Here is a 27,828-nt window from a genome sequence, read left to right on the forward strand (position 1 = left end):
CCTTGGGGCATTTTAGTCTTTCGTACCCCAATAAAATTAAAGGGATGTGGTGGCTTTAGTGGCTAAGACGCTGAGCTTGTCGATCAGAAAGATCGGCACTTCAGCGGTTCGAATCCCTCTTAACAAATGTCTCCTTTAGCAACAGAAATCTGCAGTCGTAAGTCGAGGATTGGCCATCTTCAAGAAATTTTTGAGGACTGAGAAGTGTAGCTGCATCCAAGCTACATTTCATAATTTTTCTCGCCCAAAAGGGGGGAAAAAACCCCCAAATTTACCCTTTCAAAAGAAATATGTTTCCATCTAAGTAAAATGCCAACTGCCTCTCTTTCTCGCACAGGTCACTGCGGGAAGCAAAACAACCAGAAAAGCTGGGAAAACATTTGATTAGGAACGAGACCAGCAACTGCCGTTCCCAAGGCTGCGAAGCCCGAAAGCGAACGCTTAAATCATCTTTACTCCACTGAGTTCGCTCGGTGTGTAAAAATGTCCACTGGTGTTTCTAGCAACAGCCACAGGGAACGATTCCCACCAGGGGACCCTCAAAGAACCATCTACCGCGTTCCTCTTTCATCGCATGCTTAAATAAATAAGTAAGTGAAATAAAACTCCAGTACATGAAATAAAACTGAAATAAATAATAATAATAATAATAAAAACAGTCCCAAAACATTGCAAAAAAAAATAAAAGTTCCTGAGTCCATGTTGCGATATCTGCAACATTTCTGGTGATGTATGCAATAATCACGGGACCTTTTAACAGAAGTCCTCGGCTTACGACCACGACCGCCTCTGATATCAGTGTTGTTTCTACATTGGACCTGCCTCGCCCCCCCCCCCACTTCGAAAAAGCGTAGACTCTTGAAAACCTGGTATTTCAAAAGGAATTTTTTTATTATTATTATTTGAAAGGAGGGCAAAGCAAGTCAACATTCAAAGCAGGCTCTGGGATCCTTAGGTTATACAATCCATGATCAAGGGACTTAGGAACCCCTCCCAATGTGGATTCCCACCAAGTCGCAGGTGTGAAGATGTTTTTGTACCGGTCTCTGTGAGGAACAGGTAAGCAGGGATTCTCAGGATCATCTTCCGGTGTTTCAAACCACATGGCTTCCTCCTCCTCCCCCCCCCCCTCCAATCCTCCAATAGGTGAGGATTTTCCGGATCTCTGAGGCGCCAGACAATGGTTATAAATGTGGCGAAAGGTTATATAAAGAGGCAAGGCAAGACAGAGAAAGGAGAAAGAACAAAATGCATCAAATCTACACACACATACACAACCTATTCGTCCACCGAAGAATGGTAGATACACGGAGCTGACACAACATATGATCTGCTGCCTGTTTCCTACCTATCCATTCATGTAAACAAAAAACAAATTTAAAAAATTCTGGACTGGTTGATGAACCTGACTTGGGTCGCACAACTTGGGACTGAGTTTTGACTTCTTTTCTGCGTATTCCTGCCGAAAGTGGAACTAAACAGGCAAGTTTCCTTTCAAAGAGACTTTTGCTTGTTCCTCATCTACTGTTTATCTACTAAGGTGTGAATGGATGACTACTATCACTTAGTAATTGTGGGTGTATGAGTTGGAAACCTAGTCACTTCCTAGGGTGCACAATCTTTAGCTGGGCCTCTCTAATGTTTCAGCTAGAAAAATCCCTCCCTGATACTCAAGGGCCTGGCCTTGGCAACTTTAAGACTTGTGGACTTCAACTTTCAAAGTTCCCCAGCCAACCGAATCAGAATAGAGTTGGCAGGGGAATTCTGGGAGTTGAAGTCCACAAGTCTTAAAGTTGCCTTAGTCTTCTTCCTAACTATCAAACCTAGTGCTTCTTCTTTCCTTGGCTTCCTGCCATGGAGAATTCTGGGAGTTGAAGTCCACAAGTCTTGAAGTTACAAAGTTTGGAGACTTTTCAGGGATGGCATAGATCAATGGTTTGTTGTGACCGGAACAGGGCAATTCATCACAGCCAACTCACCACGGGGCAATTTAACAAGTCAATTGAATTATTTAACATATTTTTTTTTAAAAAAATGTTAGATTTGATATTAGGGTAAGTCTTGCCCCCAGCAAGCTGGCTGCGGTGAGTTGGCTGTGATGAACTGGCGCTGGCAAGTTGTGTCATAGATCTGTTTGTGACTGCTAGTACTGGAAGCCAACTCCTTGTCCCGACAAAAAACCCTTTTATGAATTGACTGTGAATTCTGCCCGTTCACATCCAACAAAATCTTTCAAGGGAGGATTTACAGTCACAGACCTTCTCTGGCTTGGAGAGCTGCCAGGCTGATCTCTGCAGAACTTGGCCAGGAGTCTCGGAGAGTCACGAATTAAGCGAACTGATTGTCTCCTGCAAACTCCACTCCCCTTTTGCTCCTCTTTTATTTCCTCTGGGAGGGGACATTCATCGTCATCAACCCATTCTTTAGCTGTTCCCTTCGCCTGGCAACTCTGTGCATGCGCACACTGGGAACAGGCTCCAGCTGTTCTTCTGCCCCATTGATGTCTGACTCTGAAGGCAGCTGATAACTGTCAGACGGCCCTGGCCCCCTCTCTGCCTCCGACACAGAGCCCTCATCAGAGCCTTCCCCAGACTCCAGGACTGGCCCATGCTCCTCCCCAACCTCCTCACTGTCCGAATCTCCTGCCAGCTCCGCTGGCCATTGGCGGCCACAACACTGGATTCTCTAACAGCTAGATCTGATGTTAGAGAGGTATTCCGGATCAGGAAGTCTTGACCAGAGATCTCCACACCACCAGATACTTGGGAGACCCTTTCATCTCCTTCCCAGAAACACGAGCCCTAAAACCATAGCTATAAACTGTTGTGGGCCAGCAGGAGCCGTTGGAGATGCAACCAGACTCTGACAGTGAGGGGCCTTATGAGTCGGCTTTGGAAGATGTGGAGGACCCTGGACAGGGTTTCGACTCCGAGCAGGGATCACAGAGGCTGGTTGGCTACCTGGAGGCGCCTGAGGCATGGAGCAGCGGTGAAAGCCAGTGTGCTCCTGACGTCATGCCTTGGAGCAGTGGGGAGGAGACAAGGGAGGTGGTCCTGGATGCCAGGCAACGGAGGGCTAATAGACGTAAAGAACAGCTCCGCAGTTACAGGAGATAATTGAACTCAGGTGGTTGTAATTAGGCTCCTCTCAAGACTGTATAAAAAGAATGACTTTGCACAAACTGTTCGCAGGAATCAACATATTTACTAGAGCTGGAGAAGCTATTGGGGCTATCTTGGCAGGCTGGATTGCTGCCAAGGTCTAATCTGTACTGGATTGCTGCCAAGGTCTAATCTGTACTGGATTGCTGCCAAGGTCTAGTCTGTGCTGGATTGTTGCCAAGGTCTAATCTGTGCTGGATTGCTGCCAAGGTCTAATCTGTGTGTTAATAAATCCTTGCAGTATCTTTGTCTCGGCGTGCTTTGGTGTATGAAGAGGGGGGTCAGAACACAAACACACAACGTTGAAGGAGATCTTTGAGCTACAAACACACAACGTTGCAGACAATCCTTGAAGAGAATGAATGGATCTCTGGGACAGGGCCGTGTTCTTAGTAGCGCCGTATTAGTGGTCAGCTTGCCGCTAATCAGTGCTAAAGCAACATCAGTGTGCAAGCTTTGTTGCCTTCCGTCCCTGTTTGAAAATTGCTTTCCTGGCTTCTGATCCTTTGCTTGTAACCCGGACAAAGCTTGTGTAATGAACCGTGTTCCAGCACTGAACTTTCCCTTGCCTTGTTCCTTGCCAAATCCCCTCTTGTTTTTCCTTCTCCTAGCAGCGAGGAGGAGCAACCTACGTGTAAACAAGGGTTGCCCTGCGACTTTTGGGTTAGAAACCTCGGCAGATCCTTCGTGCGGCTCTGAATAATGTTCTGTGGTCCTGAAGACTGGCAGGCTGCATCCTGTTGTGGCCCGACAGTGGCCAGTGGAGCTGGCAGCAGATTCGGACAGTGGGGAGGTTGGGGAGGAACGTTGGCCAGTCCTGAAGTCTGGGGAAGGCTCTGATGAGGGCTCTGTGTCGGAGGCAGAGAGGGGGACAGGGCCATCTGACAGTTATCAGCTGCCTTTGGAGTTGGAGATCAGTGAGGCAGAAGAACAGCTGGAGCCCGTTCCCAGTGTGCACATGTGCAGAGCTGCCAGATGAAGGGAACAACTAAAGAGCAGGGGTTGACTTGGGAGTAAGTCCAGACGATGAATGGCCCCTCCCAGAGGAATTAAAAGAGGAGCGAAAGGGGAGTGGAGTTTGCAGGATGCCATTAGTTCTCTTCATTGGTTCCTGATTCTCCGAGACTCCTTGGTTAAGTTTTGCATAGATCGGCCTTTCAGCTCTCCAAGCCAGATAAGGTCTGTGACCGTAAATCCTCCCTTGAAAGACTTTGCTGGATGTGAATGAAGAGGATTCACAATAAATTAATAAAAGGGATTTTTGTTGGGACTGGGAGTTCGCTTCAGGCTCTTGGGCAGCCTCGGTCAGAACGCACCCATGGACATCCAACTAGCAGTCAGAAGCCAGGGTGAAAATCCTATAAATTCACAACATCCGGACAGACTTAATCATAGTTTCAACTGGGGGACTGTGGCCATCCTAGACCAAGCCAAGTCTAAAAATCCTGGAGAATTGCTAGAAGTCTGGCGCTCTGACAAATCAGCCATCAACGGGCACATAGGGATAAAGCACATCTACAGACTATGCAAAAGAGACAATTAACAAGCCAAAACGGGAATCAAAAGATCAAAACCTGTCCCTGTCACCAATCAATATCCAGATGAGCATAGATTAATACCAAGATAAACTCAGACCAACAATCAAGATAAAACTATACCTCCAGTCAAGGAACTATGCCAGCCGTCTCCAAACTTCTTGGCTCAGCGGACCTCCTTCTCTCCCTCCCTCCCTCTCTGTATTATACATAACCCTTCGTTTTTGGTTGTGTGCATGATGAGTCGTCCCTTGGTGCATCATTTCAAGCAAAGAGCACTGCACACCAAGACAACTAGACATAAGGACAGTTTTTCCCCGCACTCTGCTAAACGAATAATTCCCTCAACATTGTCAGACTATTAACTAAGGCTGCCTTACTATTACTCTTAGTCTTCTCATCGTTCCTATCCCCCATCTCCTCCCACGTATGACTGCAGGACTGGAACTTTGTTCCTTGTATCCTTACGATTTATATTTATATTGTTTCCTGATTGCTTATTTGTACCCTGTGACTATCATTTAAGTCCTGTACCTTATGATTCTTGACGAATATATCTTGTCTTTTTACGTACACTGAGAGCCTATGCACCAAAGACAAATTCCTTGTGTATCCAATCACACTTGGCCAATAAAGAATCCAATCCAATTCAATTCAATCCAAATCATCAGTTCAGTTCAGTTTTCTATTCTATTCTATTTCATTCCATTCCATTCCATTCCATTCTCTGTTCTCTATTCCTTATTCTATTCTATTCTATTCTATTCTATTCTATTCCATTCTCTATTCTCTATTCCTTATCCTATTCCATTCCATCCCATTCCACATTTCCATTCTATTCTACATTCTATTGATATTGACTGTTTCCTACGAAGTCCCCATGACTATCATTAAGTGTTGTATCTTATGATTTGTGACAAATGTATCTTGTCTTTTATGTACACTGAGAGCATCTGCACCAGACAAATTCCTTGTGTGTCCAATCACACTTGGCCAATAAAGAATCCAATCCAATCCAATTCAATCCAAATCATCAGTTCAGTTCAGTTTTCTATTCTATTCTATTCTATTCTATTTCATTCTATTCTATTTCATTCCATTCCATTCTCTGTTCTCTATTCCTTATTCTATTCTATTCCATCCCATTCCACATTTCCATTCTATTCTATTCTACATTCTATTGACTGTTTCCTATGAAGTCCCCATGACTATCATTAAGTGTTGTATCTTATGATTTGTGACGAATGTATCTTGTCTTTTATGTACACTGAGAGCATCTGCACCAAAGACAAATTCCTTGCGCGTCCAATCACACTTGGCCAATAAAGAATTCTCTTCTATTCTAAGGCAATAATGTGCAGCCTCAAAACTTTTTTACTCTTACACTGGAGATGAAATCTGCAGAAGAACGCAACGGGTAATTTCCCTGTTGGAATTGCGCCCGCGAGAATCCTGCGCGGAGGCAACCGCTGAACCGGGTCAGCGTCTAGTTTGGGGTGATAAGCATGGGGATTTTATATTTGATTGATTGCCGTTGTCTTTTTGATGGATGGGCCTCTGCTTCCTTGCATGGATAATCCGTTGCCGAGCGGCTTCTGCTGCCTACGGTGATATTGCTTTAACACTGGCGCGGCTGTAGTCCTAAACTAATTCCGAGATGCTCAGCTTGGCTTTCGGGTTTTGCCGCAGAGAGCTTTCGGTAGAGGCCTCCGGGAGAAGAGGAGATCAAACAAAGAACTATTCAGGGAAAAGGGGAGGGGGAAAGAAGTTGAGAACTTTAGGTAGATTGAGTCGGGTTCCCACTCGAAAGCAAGAAGACGGCGACACGATTGCAAAAGTTGAAGTTAGCAGCAACACTCAGGGTAGCCCAGGGGGTTCAAGCATTCTTCTCAGCCCTGATAAGAAGGGAGTTATTTGTAGCTCAGGGCTCAGCAGTTGGGGGACTTTGGGGTTCTCTGAGCTTGATTGTTTCCTTGCAGATGTTTCATGAGCCAACTAGGGAACATCCTCAGTGCTAGAAGGGAGCGGGCTTTGTGAGGAGGAAGAGGAGGAAGAGGAGGAGGAGGAGGAGGACGAGGAGGAGGAGGAGGAGGAGGAGGAGGAGGAGGAGGAGGAAGAAGAAGAGGAAGGAGAACTATGGGGTCCTTGGTGCTCTCTGAGCTTGATTGTTTCCTTGCAGATGTTTCATGAGCCAACTAGGGAACATCCTCAGTGCTAGAAGGGAGCGGGCTTTGTGAGGAGGAAGAGGAGGAGGAGGAGGAGGAGGAGGAGGAGGAGGAGGAGGAGGAGGAGGAGGAGGAGGAGGAAGAAGAAGAGGAAGGAGAACTATGGGGTCCTTGGTGCTCTCTGAGCTGGGTTGTTTCCTTGCAGATGTTTCATGAGCCAACTAGGGAACATCATCAGTTGTAGAAGGGAGTTTGGTTTGCAGAGAGGGAGGACTGTGGGATCCTTGATGCTCTCTGAGCTTGATTGTTTTCTTGTAGGCATTTCATGACCCAACTAGGGAACATCATCGGTGCTAGAAGGGAGTTTGGTTTGCAGAGAGGAGGAAGTGAGGAGGAGGAGGAATGTGGGGTCCTTGATGCTCTCTGAGCTTTCTTGTAGACATTTCATGACCCAACTAGAGGACATCATCAGTGCTGTAGTAGCACAGTACCAGAAAGAATGCGAATGACCAGGTGGCTGCGAGGAATATGAATCTTTCCATTCTCCACGACCAGAACTGAGGAAACGTCTTGGACCATAAGTGAAATGTCTTCAAAGAAAAACAAAGAAAGTCCCCTCGCCTCTTGAAAAAGCACCTCTGGGACAACCCTGACCTTGATGGCTGAGGATTCCCGATGACCTTCCATCCTGATGACTATCAAAGCCACAATCTGGACAGGCCAAAGGACGCAGCCACGCAAGGGCTCTCCTCGTGGACAACTGCAAGAGGGGTGCACGGAGCTTAGGCTGACAATGAAGTCAAGAGAGATCGAGACTAGGATGTGGCCGGCTGCAGTGGTGGGTTCCTCTTACCGTCGCTACCGGTACGCTGGCCGCAGTTTGTCCGTGCACGAGCCTGACGGGCGCTACGCACGCATGCGCAATCCACTGCCCTTGCGACACCCAGCTGCTTGTCGGGGGTCGTTTAGACTCCACACGCTGTGGGCCTTTTGGCATAAACCAGAGTTTCTCAACCTTGGTGACTTTAAGTCCTGTGGACTTCAACTCCCAGAATCCCCCAGCCAGCATAGCTGGCTGGGGGATTCTGGGAGTTGAAGTCCACAGGACTTAAAGTCGCCAAGGTTGAGAAACACTGGCATAAACACAGCTATAGGGCGCGGGTGGGCCAAACGGGCCACCGTACCAGTACGCTCTCAGCTGCTCCAGGCCACCCCCGGTACAGCCGTACCCGTCAGGACCGGCAGCAACCCACCACTGCCTGGTTGGTGTACTGCAAGGCCAAGGGGCCGGATCCGGCCCATGGGGTGCTTAGATCTGGCCCACGGGGCCATTCTGGAAACAGCAAAGGACCAGCCCACAGAGCCTCTGCAGCGAAAACGGTGCACAGGTGACCCTCCCGAACTCCATTTTCACTGGCAGAGGATTGCAGGAGGCTGTGACAGCCGAAAACGGAGCTGAAATTCCGACTTGGGGTCTGCTTCGGCCTCCTGGTGGGGGGCTTTGGGCGAAGGCTGGAGGGAAGAGCCGCTGGTGGCGAAGAGCTGGAGGGTCTCGTTCCAGTGGGACTGCATCATGGCCTGGAACTGGCTGACCGTCTCAGCCCACTGAGCCTCCAGGCGCCGGTTCCTGGTCTTGCACTCCCGCAGGTCTTCCCTCTGCTTGGGAAGCCTATGCTCCTAGTCCTCAGTGAGGTGCTTCTGCTGAGCCTCCTTCTCGGTCAGATCCAATTTGAACTGAGCTGTTTTGCCAACTATTTCTCATGGTGGCTCCTTAGCTCCAGCATCTGCGTCCTGTTGGGGCCCTAAGGAGCCCGGGCGGGCAGGCGAGGAGGGGCTGGCAGGGGATGGGCGAGTAGAGGTTGGCGAGGCGTCCTTCAACGTGAATGGCCAGGCCCACCCAGTCACATGACCACCTTGCAACGTCCGCCCAGCCGGTCATTAGGCAGATCGTATTTGTGGTCCGCGGGATTTAAAATTATGACTGTAGTGGTCCCGGAGGTCTGAAAGGTTGGTGACCCCTGCTATAAAGAGTTACAAGCAGCCTGACCCTAAATCAGTTGTATTTGCAGGTTGTCATCATTGTGATTTGCACATGAAGCTCTTGTGAACTGGACAATTACAGGTACAGATAATCCTCAACCTACGACCATTCGTTCAGGGGCCGTTCGAACTCACGACGGCACTGAGAAAAAGTGACTCGAGTGGCCGTTTTTCACCCTTACAAACGTTGCAGCATCCCCGCGGTCACAACATCAACATTTCAGACACTTAGCGACTGACTCGTACTTAGGACGGTCGCAGCGTCCAGGAGTCACGCGATCCCCGTTTGCGACCTTCTGACAAGCCAAGTCAAGCCAGATTCACTTAAGAACCGTGTGACTAACTTGATAACGGCAGGGGTTCAGTTCACCACTGCGGCAAGAAAGGTCGTAAAACGGGGCAAAACTCCCTGAACGGCTGTCTCACTTAGCCACAGACATGTCAGTCTCCATTGTGGTAATAAGTCGAGGACCGTATTGTGCCTTTAATTGGCTGTCGGGCTGTGCCTTTTTTTTTTAAAAAAAAAAGCAATATTTAGTTTTGCTTCTACGTGAGACCCTCCCCGAGTTTGTTTAAAGTGGGCAGGCTATACTTTTATGCTAAACAAGTAAATCATTACCTGTGCTATTTCTACCTCAGTCTATAATTTTAGCAATATGAAAGACGGGGCAATACAAAAGATTTATTTTTCCCCCTCCTCAAAATAACATCTGAAGAAAATAATTACGGAGCTATTACCTGCCAGACAAAGGAAGCTAGTCAAATAAAAAGCACATCCTGTTTACTGATTACGTTTTTTAATAACTTGTTGTTGAGCAGGCTAATTGCATCATTCAAAAGCTTCCTGAAGGAAGCAAGGTTCTGGGCGCAAAACGACGTCCCTCAGGTAAGCGCATGGCCAGGCAAAAGGTATTTGACAGGCTGAATCCCGCCGTCACTTCGCAGCTCCGCTTCCCGATTGATTGTGGCTTGAATTTAAGTCACCCAGGCCAAATCATAACAGAGTCTGAAATGCAGATCTCGTCTCTTTAAAGGCATCCTGTATCTCTGACATTAACCAAGAGGCACCTCCGACGGCTCATCGGAGTTTGCACACACACAAAAATAATAATCAATTTCTAAAAAAATTTCTGCAGCCGTGGTGGCTGGCTTCTCAATTGATTTTATGTCTTCCTTGCATTCTTTTAAAAGGGAGAAATGGGAGAAGAGCAGGAGGAGGAGGAGGAGGAGGAGGAGGAGGAGGAAGACTGTGGGATCCTTGGTACTCTCTGAGCTTGTTTGTTTTCTTGCAGACGTTTCATGACCCAACTAGCTAACCTCATCAGTGCTAGAAGGGAGTGAGGTTTGTGGAGGAGGAGGACTGTGGGGTCCTTGGTGCTCTCTGAGCTTGTTTGTTTTCTTGCAGACGTTTCATGGCCCAGCTAGGGAACAGCATCAGTGCTAGAAGGGGGCTTGCAAAGAGGAGGAGGAGGAGGAGGAGGAGGAGGAGGAGGAGGAGGAGGAGGAGGAGGAGGAGGAGGAGGAGGAGGAGGAGGAGGAAAAAGACTGTGGGGTCCTTGGTGCTCTCTAAGCTTGGTTGTTTTCTTGCAGACATTCCATTACCCAACTAGGGAACATCATCAGTGCTAGAAGGGAGGGAGGTTTGCAGGTCGCAAGTGTGAAAAAAGGCCTTAAGTTGCTTTTTTTTTATGCCGTTGCAATTTGGAACCCTCGCTAAATGAACGGTCGTAAGTCAAGCGCTTTACTCGTATAACATTCAACTGCTAAATCCCGAACATATTCTCTCCCTTTCCTTCTCCTCTTCGCCCAGTGGGGGACTCGAACTGAACACGGCCTAAGAAACGAAGACTGACCTCTCTAACAACCTCAAGAAAAACTTCCAAGTACTTGTAGCATCAAACGCAGTCACAACTGCTTTCAAAATGTCAAATTCTTCCAACTTTCAGCACCTCTTAGCTTGGCTGGGCAGGATTCAGAGGGTGCTTTCGCTGTTTTCTAGTACCGGGTTCCAGAATGAAAAGACACAGACTGGACTTAATCACCCCAACAAGTTTGATTCCTCTTTAAATCAGGCACCTTCGAAGTGCCTGATTTAAATATATCCAGGAGGACCAGAAGGCTGCTAAGAAGTGAATGAGAACTTACCTACAGTCCTTGAGAAAAGACGACTTAAGGAGATTTCATGATGGGGTTTTTACAAGCCGTGGGTGGAACTTCAATGGGGCCAAACCGGCAAACTGACCCCATATTTCTATTTTTTTTTAAAAAAAAAACAATAAGATCTACATTCGGCTGTCTAAATTTTCCAAACGAAGGAAGGAGACGCATCAACCCCGATGCCCTTTTAAAAGTGGTTTTAAAGAGAGGTGGAGCAAAGTTTCAGAGGAGGAGGGAAGACTTTGGCACTGGCCGAGGCACAAATATTAGGAGCACAAAAAGGGTATTTAGAAGCTGCAAACTTCCTAAAAAAAAAGGGGGGGAAGCAAGAAAAGGGGGGCCAGGGGAAGAAAAAAAAAAAGCAACAGGAAAAAGATGAAATCAAAAACTTGGGTCACCTACAATACCTTTTTTTTTAAATTTCTGCAATAATCCTTCCCATTAATTTGTCCCTTTCCCATGATTTTAAGCCGTCATAAAATCATAACCGAAAGGCAAAAGGAACAGGAGGCCGATGGAGGCTGGGCACTGGAATCAGAGGCAAGGCGGGGCACCAGTGCCAGTTTCCGGACTGGCCTTAAATAACCAAGATTGGGTCTACAGCAGAGGAAGAAGAATTTTACAGAACCTGCACGCCCATTTTACTGCCTTTCTGTTTGCCCCCAAGAAGCTCGTTAAGTTTTTGATTAACTTTAATTTGCCGATGAGTTTTATTATGTTGCTGCAGATTTCTATACATTTTGATTTTTAAAAAAACTTATGGATCACCTTTATTCAATACAATTTTAGAGAAGGTGTTAGAGAATTATTATTATTATTATTATTTATTTCTTCGCACTTCTAGACTGCCCCCTCTCCCAAAAGGGACTCGGGGCGGTGTACAGTCCACACAGCAAATACATAAGTGAATAAATATAAATATAAATATGGAGGAGGTTAAAAGGATTAAAAGAACTGTACAGCGAGAATATAAATATGGCTTTAAAACCCCTAAAATCAATTAAATTTAAAACAATACCCTTAAAATACCAGTTAAAGTATATTTCCAGGAGGTAACAGTTGTTTTATTTATTTTATTTATTTATTTCTTGGATTTCTAAACCGCCCCCTCTCCCAAAAAGGGACTCGGGGCGGTGTACAGTCAAATGCAGATAAAAATACAATAATATAATGTAACAGTTATAATTATGCCAGGCCAGCTAATCGGAACAGGTGAGTCTTCAATTTTTGTTGGAAGGAGCAGAGGTCCGTGGTGGTTCTAATATCGGGGGGGGGAGGTCATTCCAGAGGGTTGGGCCCATCACAGAGAAGGCCCTACTCCTTGGCGCCGCCCGCTGGCATTGCCTAGTGGACGGCACCTGGAGAAGCCCCTCCCTGTGAGAGCGAATTGGCCGCAGGGATGTATGTGGGAGGATGCGATCCCGCAAGTAACTAGGTCCTGTGCCATGGAGCGCTTTAAAGATGGTGATCAGAACCTTGAAACGCACCCGAAAAACCACAGGCAGCCAGTGCAGCTCGCACAGGAGTGGTGTTACGTGGGAGTATCTGGTACTCCCCATGACTACCCGCGCGGCCGCGTTCTGGACTAGCTGCAGTCTCCGGGCGCGTCCCAAGGGAAGCCCCATGTAGAGAGCATTACAGTAGTCTAGGCGAGACGTCACCAGCGCATGAGTGACTGTGCGTAGGGCATCCCGGTCCAGTAGGGGGCGCAATTGGCGCACCAGGCGAACCTGGTGGAACGCCCCCCTTGCCACGGCTGCCACATGGTCATCCATTGACAGCCGGGCATCTAGGAGGACGCCCAAATTGCGCGCCCGTTCCACAGGGGGCAATTGTTCGCCCCCTATGGCCAGCGATGGAATCAGCTGGCTGAACCGAGGTGCCGGTAGCCACAGCCACTCAGTCTTGGAGGGGTTGAGTTTGAGTCTGTTGTCCCCCATCCAGACCCCAACGGCTTCAAACACCGGGACATCACTTCGACAGCCTCGTTGGGGTGGCTTGGGGTTGAGATGTACAGCTGAGTATCATCAGTGTACAGATGATATTCAACCCCCAAACCACGGATGATGTCGCCCAGCGGCTTCACATATGCGTTGAACAGAAGGGGCGAGAGGACCGACCCCTGTGGCACCCCACAAGAGAGTGGCCTCAGGGTCGATCTCTGCCCCCCTGTCAACACATATTGCATCCGGTGGGAGAGGTAAGAGCCGAACCACCGTAAAACTGTGCCTCCGACTCCCATCCCCTCCAGCCAGCACAATAGGATACCATGGTCGATGGTATCAAAAGCCGCTGAGAGGTCTAATAGGACCAGGATAGAGGAACAACCTCTATCTCTGGCCCTCCAGAGATCATCAACCAACGCGACCAAGGCTGTCTCTGTGCTGTGCCCGGGTCGGAAGCCGGACTGGCGTGGGTCTAGATATACGGATTCATCGAGGTGACGTGGAAATTGCTGCGCCACCACATTCTCAACAACCTTCGCCAGGAAGGGAAGGTTGGAGACTGGACGCTAATTAGCTAGCTCCATTGGGTCAAGCGAAGGCCTCTTGAGTAAGGGCCTCACCACCGCCTCTTTCAAGGCAAGAGAAGGGAGGAAAAAGAGGGAGGGAGGAAGGAGAAAGAGAGAGGGTGGCAGGCAGGCAGGAAAGAAGGATACAGGGAGGGAGGGAAGGAGGGAGGCAGGCAGGCAGGCAGGCAGGCAGGCAGGCAGGCAGGCAGGCAGGCAGGCAGGCAGGCAGGCAGGCAGGAAGGAAGGAAGGAAGGAAGGAAGGAAGGAAGGAAGGACAAAGAGAGAGGGAGGAAAAGGAAGGAGGGAGGGAGGATAAAGAGAGAGGGAGTCAGGCAGGCAGGAAAGAAGGATAGAAGAAGGGAGGGAAGGAGGAAAGAAGGAAGGAAAAAGAGGGAGGAAGGAAAGAAAGAAAAAGAGGGAGGGAGGAAAAAGAGGGAGGGAGGAAGGCAGGCAGGAAAAAGGATAGAGGATAGAGGGAGGGAGGGAGGAAAAACAGGAAAAGGATAGAGAGAGGGAAGAAAAAGAGGGAGGGAAGATAAAGAGAGGGAGGCAGGCAGGAGAAAGGAGGGAGAGAAGGAGGCAGGGAGGGAGGGAGGGAGGGAGGGAGGAAGGAAGGAAGGAAGGAAGGAAGGAAGGAAGGAAGGAAGGAAGGAAAAACAGGAAAGGATAGAGGGAGAAAGGGAGGGAGGAAAAAGAGGGAGAGAGGAAGGAAGGATAAAGAGAGAGGGAGGGAGGCAGGCAGGAAAAAAGGATACAGGGAGGGAGGGAAGGAGGGAGGAAGGAAGGAAGGAAGGAAGGAAGGAAGGAAGGAAGGAAGGAAGGAAGGAAGGAAGGAAAAACAGAAAAGGAGGATAGAGGGAGGGAGGGAGGGAGGGAGGAAGACAACCAAAGTGGTGGGCTGTGCAGCTTAATCTGTATTTCCCTAAAAACTCATGCTGATAGGAACCAGGCATCCAAGCCTGCTAATAATCACTTTTTAAAGATTCAAATAATGGCTCCTAAAATCCTTCCGTTGCTTTTGCTTTCGCTCTCTCCTGCCCTGCCCCTCCCACATAGATCCAAAAGGAGAGCATCTGTTAACGATATTTTTGTTTGTGGAATGATGAATAAAACATTGAAGGAAACAGATTCATACCCAGAAATGCTCAACTCCAGCCCAAAATGATTTCAGGATTATTGCATTCCTGTTGGGTCTGAGAGAGAGGAAAGCCACAGCTGCGAGAGGCGTTTTCTACCTTTGGAAAACGCAGGCCTGTTTGCAAGGGGATTACAAGGAGGATTAGGTGCTTTGGGGAGTTATGGTCTCTCGTGAACATGTGAAGTGTTGTTAATACCACTTTATAATGCTTTGGTAAGGCCACACTTGGAATAATGCATTCAGTTTTGGTCGCCACGATGTAGAAAAGATGTGGAGACTCTAGAAAGAGTGCAGAGAAGAGCAACAAAGATGATTAGGGGACTGGAGACTAAAACATATGAAGAACGGTTGCAGGAACTGGGTATGTTTAGCTTAAGAGAAAGAAGGACTAGGGGAGACATGATAGCAGTGTTCCAATATCTCCAGGGCTTGCCCCAAAGAAGAGGGAGTCAAGCAGGGCTGAAATCCAGCAGTTCTGACAGGTTCTGGAGAACCGGTAGCAGAAATTTTGAGTAGTCCACAGAACCGGCAAATGCCACCACTGGCTGGCCCTAGAGTGGGGAGGGAATGGGGATTTTGCAGTATCCTTCCCCTGCCACGCCCATCAAGCCACGCCCTCTGGAGTCAAGCTATTGTCCAAAACCCCTGAAGGCAGGACGAGAAGCAACGGATGGAAACTCATCAAGGAGGGAAGCAACCTGGGACTCAGGAAGAACAGTGGGAAAAATGAACCAGTGGAACAGCTTGCCACTAGAAGTTACGGGTGCTCCAACAGTGGGAGTTTTTAAGAAGAGATCGGACAACCGTTGTGTCTGAAATGAGATAGGACCGTGATGGCTAATCTTTTTCTAAAGGTGTGCCAAAAGTTTTGCACGCGCACAAGTGCCCTGACCCACAATGCAATGCACCCCACCCCCTACTCATGCGTGCGCAACCCCTCCCACGGGGGGGGGGGGAGTTTTCACCCTCCTCAGGCTCCGGAGGCTTTCCTGAAGCCCGGGGAGGGCGAAAAACGGGCCCAATGGGCCAACCAGAAGGCTGAAAATCAGCAGGCCGCGTGTCAGCAAACAGGGCTCCATGTGTCACCTGTGGCATGCGTGCCATAGATTCGCCATCACGGGTTTAGGGTTTCCTGCTTGAGCACTGGGGTTGGACTAAATGACCTCCAAGGTCCCTTCCAACTCTGTTGTTCTGGGATCAGTCTGGAGAGGCTGGGAGATCTGGTCCCATCCTCCCCTCCCCCCCACCCACCAAAATATCAAAGCTGTCTGCGATCTAGGAAGGGGGGGGGAGCCATTTGTTCCTCTGCATTAAACCCTAACCATGGAGACCCCTCCTCATTCATGGGCCAACAAAAGCATAAAGGTTGCAGTGTTGCAACCGCTTCCAAATCGCACAAAAACACGCAGCCTGGATGCAAATAAAAGTCAGCAAGGATTATGTCTTTATTCCACAAAATTCTGTTAGCTTTTCATATAATAAGCAGGCTATTTCCTCAATTCTAAGTAGCTGGGTTTGCTGTAATAAAATCAGCCGCAGGTATATATATCAGCTGGAGCAAGCACAAAGATTTTACGGGAGAATCAAATTGCAGGTAGTCCTCGTTTAGCGACCACAACTGGGGCCCTTTAATTGAAAACCACAGGACTGCAACTGTGCTTAGTTCAGTTTTTTGCTATCTATATATAAAAGCGAAATTCCATTCACGCATCATCACAAAATCTCCAGAATCGTAAAGCCTACACAATTGAAACTTGACACGTATGTTCCTCTTGGCTTCTAGGTGCTCGCTAAGAAAGGATTTGTCAAAATGACCATCAGATCATCAGTATTTCTTAAACAGTCTTACATTAACATGTGTCAATGCTAAGGCATTTGATGTTCTACTGCCCCTCCCCACCTGAAAAGAACTCTGTTCCAACTGCCAGTTGCCTTATATTAACACACTCAGATGCTAAGGAGTTACACATTCTACATTAATTTCCAAACTTTAAGCATCAAGCCCGATCACATAGTTTCGTAGCTAAGCACAGGTATCCAGCTAGTTCTTAATATTTCCTTCAGTTGAACTGCGATTCTCTCCCTCTCTTGGTGTTGGGTAAAAAAAAAACAAGTAAAAATAAAACAGAGAGACAGCGTGAAAGTTGTAAATGAAAGGATTGGTGGTTAAGGGTTTGGTTGTTTGGTTTTTTTGTACTGTGGTAACTTCAAATGGTCGTTAAACGAGGCAGCCACTACCCGTACACAATTCTATCTTCCCTTAAATCACCACATTATTTTCATTCTAAAAAACTTTTTTTTAAAATATCTGAGATGGCTTTCCTTTGATGAACAGAGCAATTTTGTTTTGGCTTAAGAAAAAAAAACAACCCACAAATTTAACACGGCTAAACACTTTTAACAGAAACCTCCAGAATAAAGTTTTAAAAAAATATTCCCCCCAAATCTCATGCTGTATGACTGTGTTTGAATAAAGAGCTTTTTTCCCTTTTGATTTACAATGGTGATTAACTGCTTTAGCCTTTCCTGCTGATTGTCATTGTACTCTATTCACTATTCTTTTCTTTTCTCTTCTCCATTTTATTCTCCATTTTATTCCCCATTCTATTCTATTCTAATTATTATTGTATTGTATTCTACTCTAATTCTTCATTCTATTCTATTCTATTGTATTCTACTCTATTCTGTTCTGCATTTTATTCTATTCTAATTATTATTCTATTCTATTCTGCATTCTATTCCATTCCTATTCCTATTCCATTCTATTCCATTCCTATTCTACTGTACTATACTGTATTCTATTCTATTCTGCATTCTATTTCTAATTCTCATTTTAATTCTACTCTGCTGGCTAAAGTTGAGAAGCTAAGCCATTGAGCCTTGCCCAACATTGACCAGAGGAACCAGGCAATGCCACTGCCCAAGGAAGTCCATCCTTCGTGTATCTTTTTTTTTAAAGTCTGTCTTGTCTTGCCGTATGCCAGCCAGCTCCTATGCATCAAATGGAACAGATATTGGCTCAGGGACGAGGGCGGGAGCTGAACGCAATCTGGAATTGGACACAAAGAGGACAACAGAGGAAGGGAAAAGGGGTGGAGATCAGATGCACAAAGGAAAAAAAACCGAAACGTTTATTCCAGCGCTGCGTTAGACCAAGGTCTGCACCAACAAACTGCTCTACGCAACGTGGAACTTTTCCATCAGCCACAAAGTGTAAAACAAAACAAAAACTCTGTGACCCTTCAGATCCGCTAGGTTGATTTGCTCCGGGAACTTCCTAGACAACCACACTAACAGATTGACAGAGACGGAAGGGACCTTGTAGGTCATCTAGTCCAACCCCCCCTCAAGCAGGAGACCCTACACGATTTCTAACAGGTGGCAGTCCAGTCTCTTCTTGAAAGCCTCCAGGGATGAAGCTCCCACAACTTCTGAAGGCAACTTCTGTTCCATGGGTTGATTGTTCTCACTGTCAGAAAATTCATCATTATTTCCAGGTTGAATCTCTCCTTGGTCAGTTTCCATCCATTCTTCCTTCTCTGGCCTTCGGGGGCTTTGAGAAAAAGCTTGACCCACAGGAAATTAATAAAAGGGGATTTTGTCGGGACAAGGAGTTTGCTTCAGACTCTCGGGAAGCCTCGGTCAGAACAATGGCTGCATTATCAGGCCTGGCAGTCGGGTGAGATCTTGAGATGGCTCCATGGTTTTTGTTATCATCTGTCATTTTTGCTCAGCCTTGTGATTTTTTAAAAATATATATTTAATAATGGTTTTTAAAAAAATATATGTCTGTTTAACTGATGTACACCTCCCTGATGTTTAGCTACACAATTTGGGATGAAGACCCTTTGCATGGTGTTGGGAGGAGGAATGGATTTCCAGAGGGAAAATTGCAGAGGACAGGAACCATTTGCACCACTCAGGGGACCCTGAGGACAGAGACCAACCTCCCAGTGGCCTCAACCACCCTCTGAAAAGGATGCAAAGGACCAGCTGTCTGCAAGGAGCATAAACCCTTCCATTCCTCACTATCCAGGCAGAGCTGAAGAAGCTTCTGGGATGAGAAGCGAAACGCCTTCGAAGAAAAAACCAGAAAGTCCAGTTGCCTTCTGAAAAGGCATCCGGGGGACAACCAGGACCGGGATGATTGAGAATCTCTACAGACTTACACCACCCAGAGTTACCGTATTTTTCGGAGTAAATTTTTTTTAAAAAAGTTTTTGCACTCTGCAGATCTCCCAAACCCTCTGAATGTCTCATTTTTTGTGGAAAACGGGGCATGCAGAGAGTTTGAGAGGCCTCCAAAGTGCTCATCGGGGCTGGGGGTGGGGGCAAAAATGAACAAAAAACGGCCCGTCTTTTCCTCGTTTTTGTCCTCCCCAGCCCCCAGGAGCACTTTGCAGGCCTCCCAAACCCTCTGCACGTCCATTTTTGTGAAGGGGCAGGTTTTCAGGAGGCCAAAAATGCTGCATTCGGTGTATAAGACGCACCCAGATTTTCACCCTCTGGGGGGGGGGGGGAGATGCGTCTTATAGTCTGAAAAAGACGGTGCTTTTCATAAAATGGGCAGCCATGAACACCATCGGCATTGACAAAAATCCTCATCAGTCAATTGCAAAAGGCTGCTCTGCTCGGCACAGCGTACAACTCACGGCAATACCTGTAACCCCTCCACATCCCTCTATCCCAGGCTCCTTCGGAAAGATTTGATAGGCGGACAAAAATGCCAAATCCAGTCCAGAATATTATTAATTTTGAACGTAATCTAACGTTGGGAATTTAAAATGTTAATGATTGGAGAAGGGGAATTTGTGCGGTATTTTTGGGGAAGAAGAAATAGGGTAAACAACTGGAAGAACTTTTAAAAAATAAGAAATACAGGGCGTACAGTCATGTTAACTAGGTATAAAAATAAGCAATGATAAAGAATTAAGTAAAGAGAATAATATTGTTGAAGCGGGAATAGCTAAGTTGTTGTGATAAATGATTAAGACGAATTAGCAATACTTGAAGATTTTTTTTAAAAAAAGGTGTTTAGCAATGATATGTAAGACTAAATGAATTGATGGGAAAAGACAAAGGATTATATAAAAGAGATAAATACTGATAAAAGTGGGAAGATTAGAATACAATAAAACTATGATTATAAATGTGATGTATAAGATATGACTTGGTAATCACTCTGTCCATAAAGTATGTATGTTAGAAAAAAGAAAAAAAAATTCAAGAAAACTTGTAAAATAAAAAAAAAAGCCAAATCCAGTCTGAACATCTGGCTGACCACAACAATAAGGAATCACGAAAGGCAGTTTTACTCTGAACAGCTTCCATCCAGCCTTTAAAACAGCATCCATTCTTTCACAACATCCCACACAAAAAACGTTTTCTTATCTCAGGTCCTTGGAAAGGACGCGGGAGGTGAATAAAAATGTCAAATCTGGTCTAAAACATCGGCCGGCGACAGTAATGAAATAAAACATACGGGGGTTTCTCACCTGGATTTTTATGGGCCAGGTGAAGTTGCTGACGTAGACAAAGAAAGTGATGTTGGGATTGTTGCGGAAATCAAATTTCTCGTTGGAGAAGCTGTCCTTATATTCCTTGACTTGATTCTTGGAAACTACTGGAATCTCCTCTCCGGCCTGTGTACCAGCTTTGGAGAAATTTAAATTAAAAAAAAAAAGGAAATTAGAAAGGACACTAATGTCAGGACCTTTGGAGATAATAGATTGAAACTGTCATTCAATCCCAGTGACCCCATTGACAGCTATTGACCAGGTCACATCTATTAAACTTCATCAACCATTGGAGGTTGCTGGGAGGACTTCTGAGTGAGCAATCGGGACCGTTATCTGGAGAAAAGCCAAATTATCCCCTCGCACATACGTGCCAGTCGCTCCTGACTTTAGGGGGCGGTGCTCATCTCCGTTTCAAAGCCGAAGACCAGCGCTGTCCGAAGACGTCTCTGTGGTCATGTGGCCGGCATGACTAAACGCCCGAAGGCGCACGGAATGCTGTTACTTTCCCACCAAAGGTGGTTCCTATTTTTCTACTTGCATTTTTGATGTGCTTTCGAACTGCTAGGTTGGCAGAAGCTGGGACAAGTGACGGGAGCTCCCTCCGTTATGCGGCGCTAGGGATTCGAACCACCAAACTACCAGCCTTTCTGATTTCAGTCTTAGCCACTGAGTCACCACGTCCCTCAATATCTACAAGTAGCCCTTGACTTATGAGCACAACGGAGGCCAAAATGTACGTTGCTAAAGTGAGACATTTGTTAAATTGAGCTTTGCCCCGTTGTACAACTTTTCTTGCCACAGGTGTTAAGCGAATCATTGCACTTGTTAAGCTAGGTCATTAAGTGAACCCGGCTTCCCTATTGACTCGGCTTGTCAGAAGGTGGTAAAAAAGGATCGCATGACCCCGGGACACTCCAACCGTCATAAATACGAGTCAGTTGCCGAGTGCCGGAAGTCGCATCACGTGACCACAAGGATACTACAATGGTGGCAAGTGTGAAAACGGACGTAAGTTGTTGGGTTTTTTTTTCAGTTCCTTGTCACTTTGAATGGTCCTTAAACCAGGGGAATGGTCCTTAAACTTGGGAACTTTAAGACTTGTGGACTTGTGGACTTCAACTCCCAGAATTCCCTAGCCAGCATGGCTGGCTGGGGAATTCTGGGAGTTGAAGTCCACAAGTCTTAAAGTTCCCAAGTTTGGACACCCCTGCCTTAAACGAACGGTTGTTAAGCCTGTGGACTAAAGAGCCAATCCTTGTGTACCGATCTCCAGCAATATCCCAACCAGGAACGGTAAAAAACCTTGACATTTTAAACATGTTCTCAATTGCTGAGTTGTCAGTCGGCGGTGGCTGGATTTTAGGTCGCGGAGAAAGCTGAGAGTTTAAATTTTAGCACGAACATTTGTGGACACGATTAGAAAAACCCCAAGGAAACCTTCTCAGTTCCTCTAAGTAAGTGAACAGGTGGCCAAAGATTCGGTGTTAGATCAGACTGAACATGCGGCCCATGCTCTAATTTTTGAAAGCAAGGAGGGGCGACTTAAGACCTCTTTACGACCCGTGGACTTCAAATCCCAGAATTCCTGAGCCAGCTTCCCTCTTCCTGGATTCACTCAGGCGTTTTTAAAACTCACAAGCTGTGCACAGCACACAACTGGCTCAGGAAGTCTGAGGGAGATAAAGTCCACAGGTCGTAAAGAGGTCTTAAGTCGCCCCTCCTTGCTTTAAAACAGGGGTCACCAACTGATGGTCTGCGAGAAAATGTTGCTGGTCCCCCCAAAAAATTATTTGCATTTTTTAATATTGCACTAAATCCGGGGTCCTCAGACTACGGCCCCTGGAACGGAGGCGTGGAATGAACGCTAGTGTTACTGCAGAGAGTCTCCCCCTTTGGGGTCTTTTTGTTCGGGTCGGAGGGGGGGGGGGCAGAAATTCCGACTCCCGGGGTCTGCAGGTGTGGTTTTGACCGGGTGACCGTGGGGATGTTGCGGTGGTCTCAAGTGTGGAAAAACGGACCCAAGTCACTTTTGGGAGTGGCGTTGTGACTTTGAACGGTCGCTAAACGAAGCGTTGTTGAGTCGAGGTCTACCTGCACCGGGGGAAACGTTCCTCACCTGCGAAGCTTGTCGACCAAGTGATGTTCAGGTTGAAGTTTTTCGAAGCGTTGATAAACATGTCCAGGTCCCTGTTTTGCTGGGTTGGAGGAAAGAAAGAGAGAGAGAGGAGTTCAGGGCTTTAAGCATCAGGCAACCTCTGCACCAGGGGGTCCTCCACATGTTTAAACGGGGGGGGGGGAATTCACGGCCCCTCAGACTGCCGGGGGGGGGGGGGGCGGACTGGCTAGGTGGGCATGTGAAGGGATGTGGCTTACTTGGGGGAGGGTGGAGGGGAGGGACTTCTGTTTCTCTCTTCCCCCCCTCTCCATCTCTCTCTTCCTCTCTCTCTCTGTCACCCTCTGTCTCTCTCTCTCTTTCCATCTCTCTTCCTCCCACTCTGTCTCTCTCTCCCCCCCTCTCTCTCCCTCTCCGTCTCTCTCTCTCCATCTCTCTTCCTCTCACTCTGTCTCTCTCTCTTTCCATCTCTCTTCCTCCCACTGTCTCTCTCCCCCTCTCTCCCTCTCCGTCTCTCTCTCCATCTCTCTTCTTCCCACTCTGTCTCTCTCTCTCCCTCTCCGTCTCTCTCTTTCCATCTCTCTTCCTTCCAGTCTCTCTCTCCATCTCTCTCTTCCTCCCACTCTGTCTCTCTCCCTCTCCCCATCTCTCTCCCTCTCTCCCTCTGTCTCTCTCTCTCTTTCCATCTCTCTACTTCCCACTGTCTCTCTCTCCATCTCTCTCTTCCTCCCACTCTGCCCTCTGTCTCTCTCCCTCTCCCTATCTCTCTCCCTCTCTCTCTCTCTCTCTTCCTCCCACTCTGTCTCTCTCCCTCTCCCTGTCTCTCTCCACCTCTCCCTCTGTCTCTCTCTCTCCATCTCTCTCATCCTCTCTCCCCTCTCCCTCTCTCTGTGGAGGCTGGGGAGGCCAAAACTGGGCCCATTATTGGCCTCCTCTACCTCCAGAAGGTGGATGGTGGCCGGCAGGTAGGTGGGGCGATGTGGGCGGGGCCGCATCACGGTCCCATGTGGGCCAGATTAATGGCTTCAGTGGGCCATATCCAGCCCGCGGGCCGTAATTTGAGGGCCCCTATCTATACAAAACAGTTGGCATCATTCTGATAAGAATAAAGTGGGCCCCAGCTTCAGATCTGCCTCCTCTGTGTAAAAAAAATAATTTGCCGTTATGGTTAATAACAGCAAATTATTAGCTATACGGTTATTAGCTATTTTTCATTTCTCAAGGAAATTGGTCTGGAGACAGTTCACTAAGCAAAGCGAGAATGAAGACAAAACGGGATAGAAATGAAAGCAGACAAACGGACACGCGTCAAACCAAGCAGTCGGAGAAGCATGAAATACCCACGTAAAGCTATTTTATTTTAGAATCTAGATTCGCGATGTGGAAGGCGTTCGGACCCAGGCTTTGAAATATAGATTTGGAAATATAGTCCTCGATTTACGGCCACAATTGAGCTCAAATTTATATTGCTAAGTGGCTAAGTGAGTGTTGCCCCCTTTTACGACCTTTCTTGCCAGAGTTCCTAAGCCAGGGGTGTCCAAACTTGGACACCCCTGTCCTAAGCGAATCACTGCAGCGTTTAAGTTAGTCACACGGCTGTTTGAAGTGAATCTGGCTTCCCCATTGACTTTGCTTATCAGAAGGTCGCAAAAAGAGATCAGGCGACCAGGGGCACATTGCAGCCATCATAAATATGAAACAAGTTGCCAAGCATCCGAATGCTGATCAATTTACAAAACTTGCCACAGCGGCTATTCCCTTTTGATCTCCTCTTTGATTTAAAAACTTACCTTCGGCTTCTGAAATTTATAATTCATAGGGATCAACTTCCATCACTCTGCAAAGCCCTACCTAGATCAGGGGTGTCAAACTCGATTTCATTGAGGGCCACATCAGGGTTGTGTTTGACCTCGGGGGGCGGGTGTCGGTGTGGTCTGCTCAATGTCATTCATGTCGAGGATTCCTGTGGTGGACCGAGCGCTCTGTCGGAGAAAATGGGCTCCCGAGCTCCTTTTCTGGCTGCGACGGCCTCCTGCAACCCTCTGCCAGCCAGAAACGGAACTCGGGACCACATTTTCTCCAACAGAGGCACGGCGGGCTGGTCCCTCTATCCGGTCTGCAAGCCGTCTTTTAATTTTTGGACTTGGGGCCTGCCACGCTTTCTAGTATTCATTTTCTATGGTGGGGAAATGGGAGGGGGGAATATACGGAGTTGGGTGATATGTAGCCATAACAACATTCTTCTTAGAAACTCAAGGTCATCCTTTGTCTCCGCACCCGACCGGAACTGGATGGGTGGAACTGCCAGCATGGCGGTGGGAGATTGGATTGTGGGATGGACTTGTGGGTGTGGGGGCAAGACCTTAAACTTTCAACCGGGTGGGGAAAACTGGGAAGCTTTCAGATTTGGGTTTTCCCAGATGTGCGAACATGGCTCTCTTCATCAATTGGAACTTTGAGCAATATTTTGCCTTGGATTCTGATTTACTTGGATGCTATTTGGATCCCGGACACTCTCACTATTTCCAGATCTAAGCATCCTGTGGATCTGGCCGATGGGACTTGGGTTTGATACCCCTGACCTAGATGAATATGTAGCATCAGAAACCCAACAGACTTTCACAATTCGTTGTCTAATATTTCTACACAATACACTGACTTTAGGGCCGCCGAGACTGTTAAAGCAGGGGTGTCCAAACTTGGGAACTTTAAGACTTGTGGACTTCAACTCCCAGAATTCCCCAGCCAGCTGGCTGGGGAATTCTGGGAGTTGAAGTCCACAAGTCTTAAAGTTCCCAAGTTTGGACACCCCTGCTGTTAAAGGAACAACCCGATCCCCCGCCCAATGTCCCGTTGACAGATTTCACCAACCTCTTCGGGTGTGGCCACAAAATTGATTGCGGTGTAGTAGCGATCATCTTCTTGGGAGAGACTGAAGGTGAACTGATAGTCGATGAGAAGGGTGTCTACAAGGAAGCATAACGAGAGAGAGAGAGAGTTAGGAGATACCTTGGAACAGGTGCCCCTGACTTACGACAGCAAACCGAGCCCCACATTTCCGTCGTTAAGGGAGTGTTGCCCCCATCTGACGATCTTTCTTTTCCCCGACTGTTAAGGGAATCTCTGCACTGAATAACACGGTCGTTAAGGCAATCGGGCTTCCTCGTTGACTCCGCTTGTCAGAAGGTCGCAAAAAGAGGATTCACGTGAGCCCTGCGACCGTCGTAAATATGAGTCCGTTGCCATGTGCCTGCATTTTGATCACGTCACCACGGGGGAGGGGGGACACACACCACAACCGTTGTGTGAAAAACGGGCGTTAAGTCCGTTTTGTTTTTCAGCGCCGGTGTAACATTGAACGGTCACTAAATGAAATGGCTGTAAGTCAAGGACTACCTACACAAGGCCAGAGCAAGCAGAAGGCATCGTTCATTCAATTATATTTCCACACCGCCCATCTCCACTACAAGGTCACTCTGGGCAGCTTACAAATGATAGAAACAGGTCAACAATAATAAAGATTTAAAGATTAAAAGGAACCAACATTAAAATCTTATCAAAGGCTGAGCTAAGACATTCTAATTGTGTGCTGTTTTAATCTTTTAATAACCCTTTTTAATGGTTTTATCCGCTCAGAGTCATGGTGTAGGAGAGCTAGGTGGTGGCATTAACATTTAATAAGTAAATAAAGAAAAGAAAAATTAAATCTACTCGCTAATGAGGCCTGGTTGAACAGCAGTTAGAATGCAGTATTGCGGGATAACTCTGCCCACTGCCAGCAGTTCGATCCTGACCCGCTCAAGGTTGACTCAGCCTTCCGTCCTTCTGAGGTCGTTAAAATGAGGACCCAGGTTGTTGGGGGCGACAGGCTGACTCTGTGAACCCCTGAGAGAGGGCTGGAAAGCACTAAGAGGGGGTACAGATAGTCTTGACTTAACAGTTCATTTAGTGACCATTCGAAGTTACAACCGTACTGAAAAAAGCGACTTAAGACTATTTTTCACACTTAGGACCGTTGCAGCATCTCCGCGGTCACGGGATCAAAATCCAGAGGCTTGGCAACTGACTCCTATTTATGACGGTCGCAGTGCCCCGGGGTGATGTGATCTTTTGCATCCGTCTTACAAGTCAAGGGGGAAGTCAGTTAAAATCCGGGTTACTAAGCTAACAAATACAACGATTCACTTAAGCAAAAAAAGCTTGTCAAATGGGGCCAAACTCACTTAACAAATGTTCCCCTTAGCAACCTAAATGCCGGGCTCGATTGCGGTCGTAAGTCGAGGAGTCCCCCCTGTTTTCTGTTTTGTAGAAGAAAACAACCGTGTTTAATCTCTTTTCACAGGCTGACGCTATCCGAGACACGGAGAGAATGCCGATTAAGGATGGAGGATGGCCCGGGGGGGGGGGGGGGGTTGCGCTCGTCCCCATAAGGACCGGACGCCCTCTGGATTTCTGGGATTTCCACCTTCTCCTTAAGGCCAGTTTGTTTTCGCAGGCATTTAATTTTTCCGGCGAGTCTTTTTTTATTATTTCTTTTAATTCTGTTTATATCTGGCGTTCTTTTTCCATTTGAGCCTCTAATTGGTTTTTAATGTGTCGTTTGATCGCGGGAAATTGGGTTTGGTGCGCACGGCTGAGATTAAAAAGGGGGGAACGAAAGGATGGCCAAGCAAACGAAACGCTGAATATCACCGTTAAGGGAGAATGGGTTGCTCTGTTTTACTTTTAAAAGCCTTCTAATTTAAAAAAAAAAAACGTTCCATCTGTGTTATATTTGCCTATAGTTTGGGAATTCAGGGTAAGGCCTGAAAGCCATCGTTTCCTTTTGGGACTTTAGGACTGCCACACTTTCTATTATTCTATTATGCATTTTCTACTGTGGGAAAATGGGAGGGGGGATTATATAGAGTTGGGTGATATGTAGCCATAACGAAATTCTTCGTAGAAACTCAAGGTCATCCTTTGCCTCTGCACCTGACCGGAATTGGATGGGTGGAAACTGCCAGCATGGCAGTGGAAATTTGGACCACGTGATGGACTTGTGGGTGTGGGGGAAAGATCTTGAACTTTCAACTGGGTGGGGAAAACCAAGAAGCTTTCAGATTCGGGTTTTCCCAGATGTGCCAACATGGCTCTCTTCATCAATTGGAACTTTGAGGAATTCTTTGCCTCGGACTCCGATTTACTTTTGGATGCTGTTTGGAACCCTGACACTCTAAACTGGGTTTGCAGGCGTTGTGTGCTGATGACCGAGGCCTAAACCACCTTGGCAGAAGGAATCCTGCCAGATTTGTCCCGTTTTCAGAGCTACAGGTAGTCCTCGACGTATGACCACATTTGAGCCCAAAATTTCCATTGTTAAGCGAGACAGTTCAGTCAATTTCACCCATTTTACTACCTTCCTTGCCCCAGTGGTTAAGTGAAACCACTGTCTGTCGTATATTAGAAACCTAGTTGCTAAGTGAATCTATCTTTCCCAGTTAACTTT

General features: G+C 47.1%; 1 protein-coding gene across 2 annotated transcripts in view; it reads right to left on the reverse strand.

Moving 5' to 3' along the window:
- Positions 1–27,828, reverse strand: part of ATRN (attractin) — a 186,040-nt gene that overhangs the window by 58,630 nt on the left and 99,582 nt on the right. The window contains exons 22-25 of one of the 2 annotated variants that reach the window (XM_081960347.1): positions 25,212–25,306; positions 22,344–22,422; positions 20,204–20,361; positions 16,130–17,757 (exon numbers count right to left, since the gene is read on the reverse strand). In XM_081960347.1, the coding sequence (XP_081816473.1) occupies positions 17,728–17,757; positions 20,204–20,361; positions 22,344–22,422; positions 25,212–25,306 (362 nt within the window). In that variant the 3' untranslated portion in view covers positions 16,130–17,727. Of the gene's footprint in view, positions 1–16,129; positions 17,758–20,203; positions 20,362–22,343; positions 22,423–25,211; positions 25,307–27,828 lie in introns of those variants that run through there. The other variant, XM_081960346.1, reaches the window with a different exon arrangement.

The sequence above is a fragment of the Natrix helvetica genome (genome assembly GCF_964273705.1).
Source record: "Natrix helvetica genome assembly, chromosome: 7".
Classification (NCBI taxonomy): domain Eukaryota; kingdom Metazoa; phylum Chordata; class Lepidosauria; order Squamata; family Natricidae; genus Natrix; species Natrix helvetica.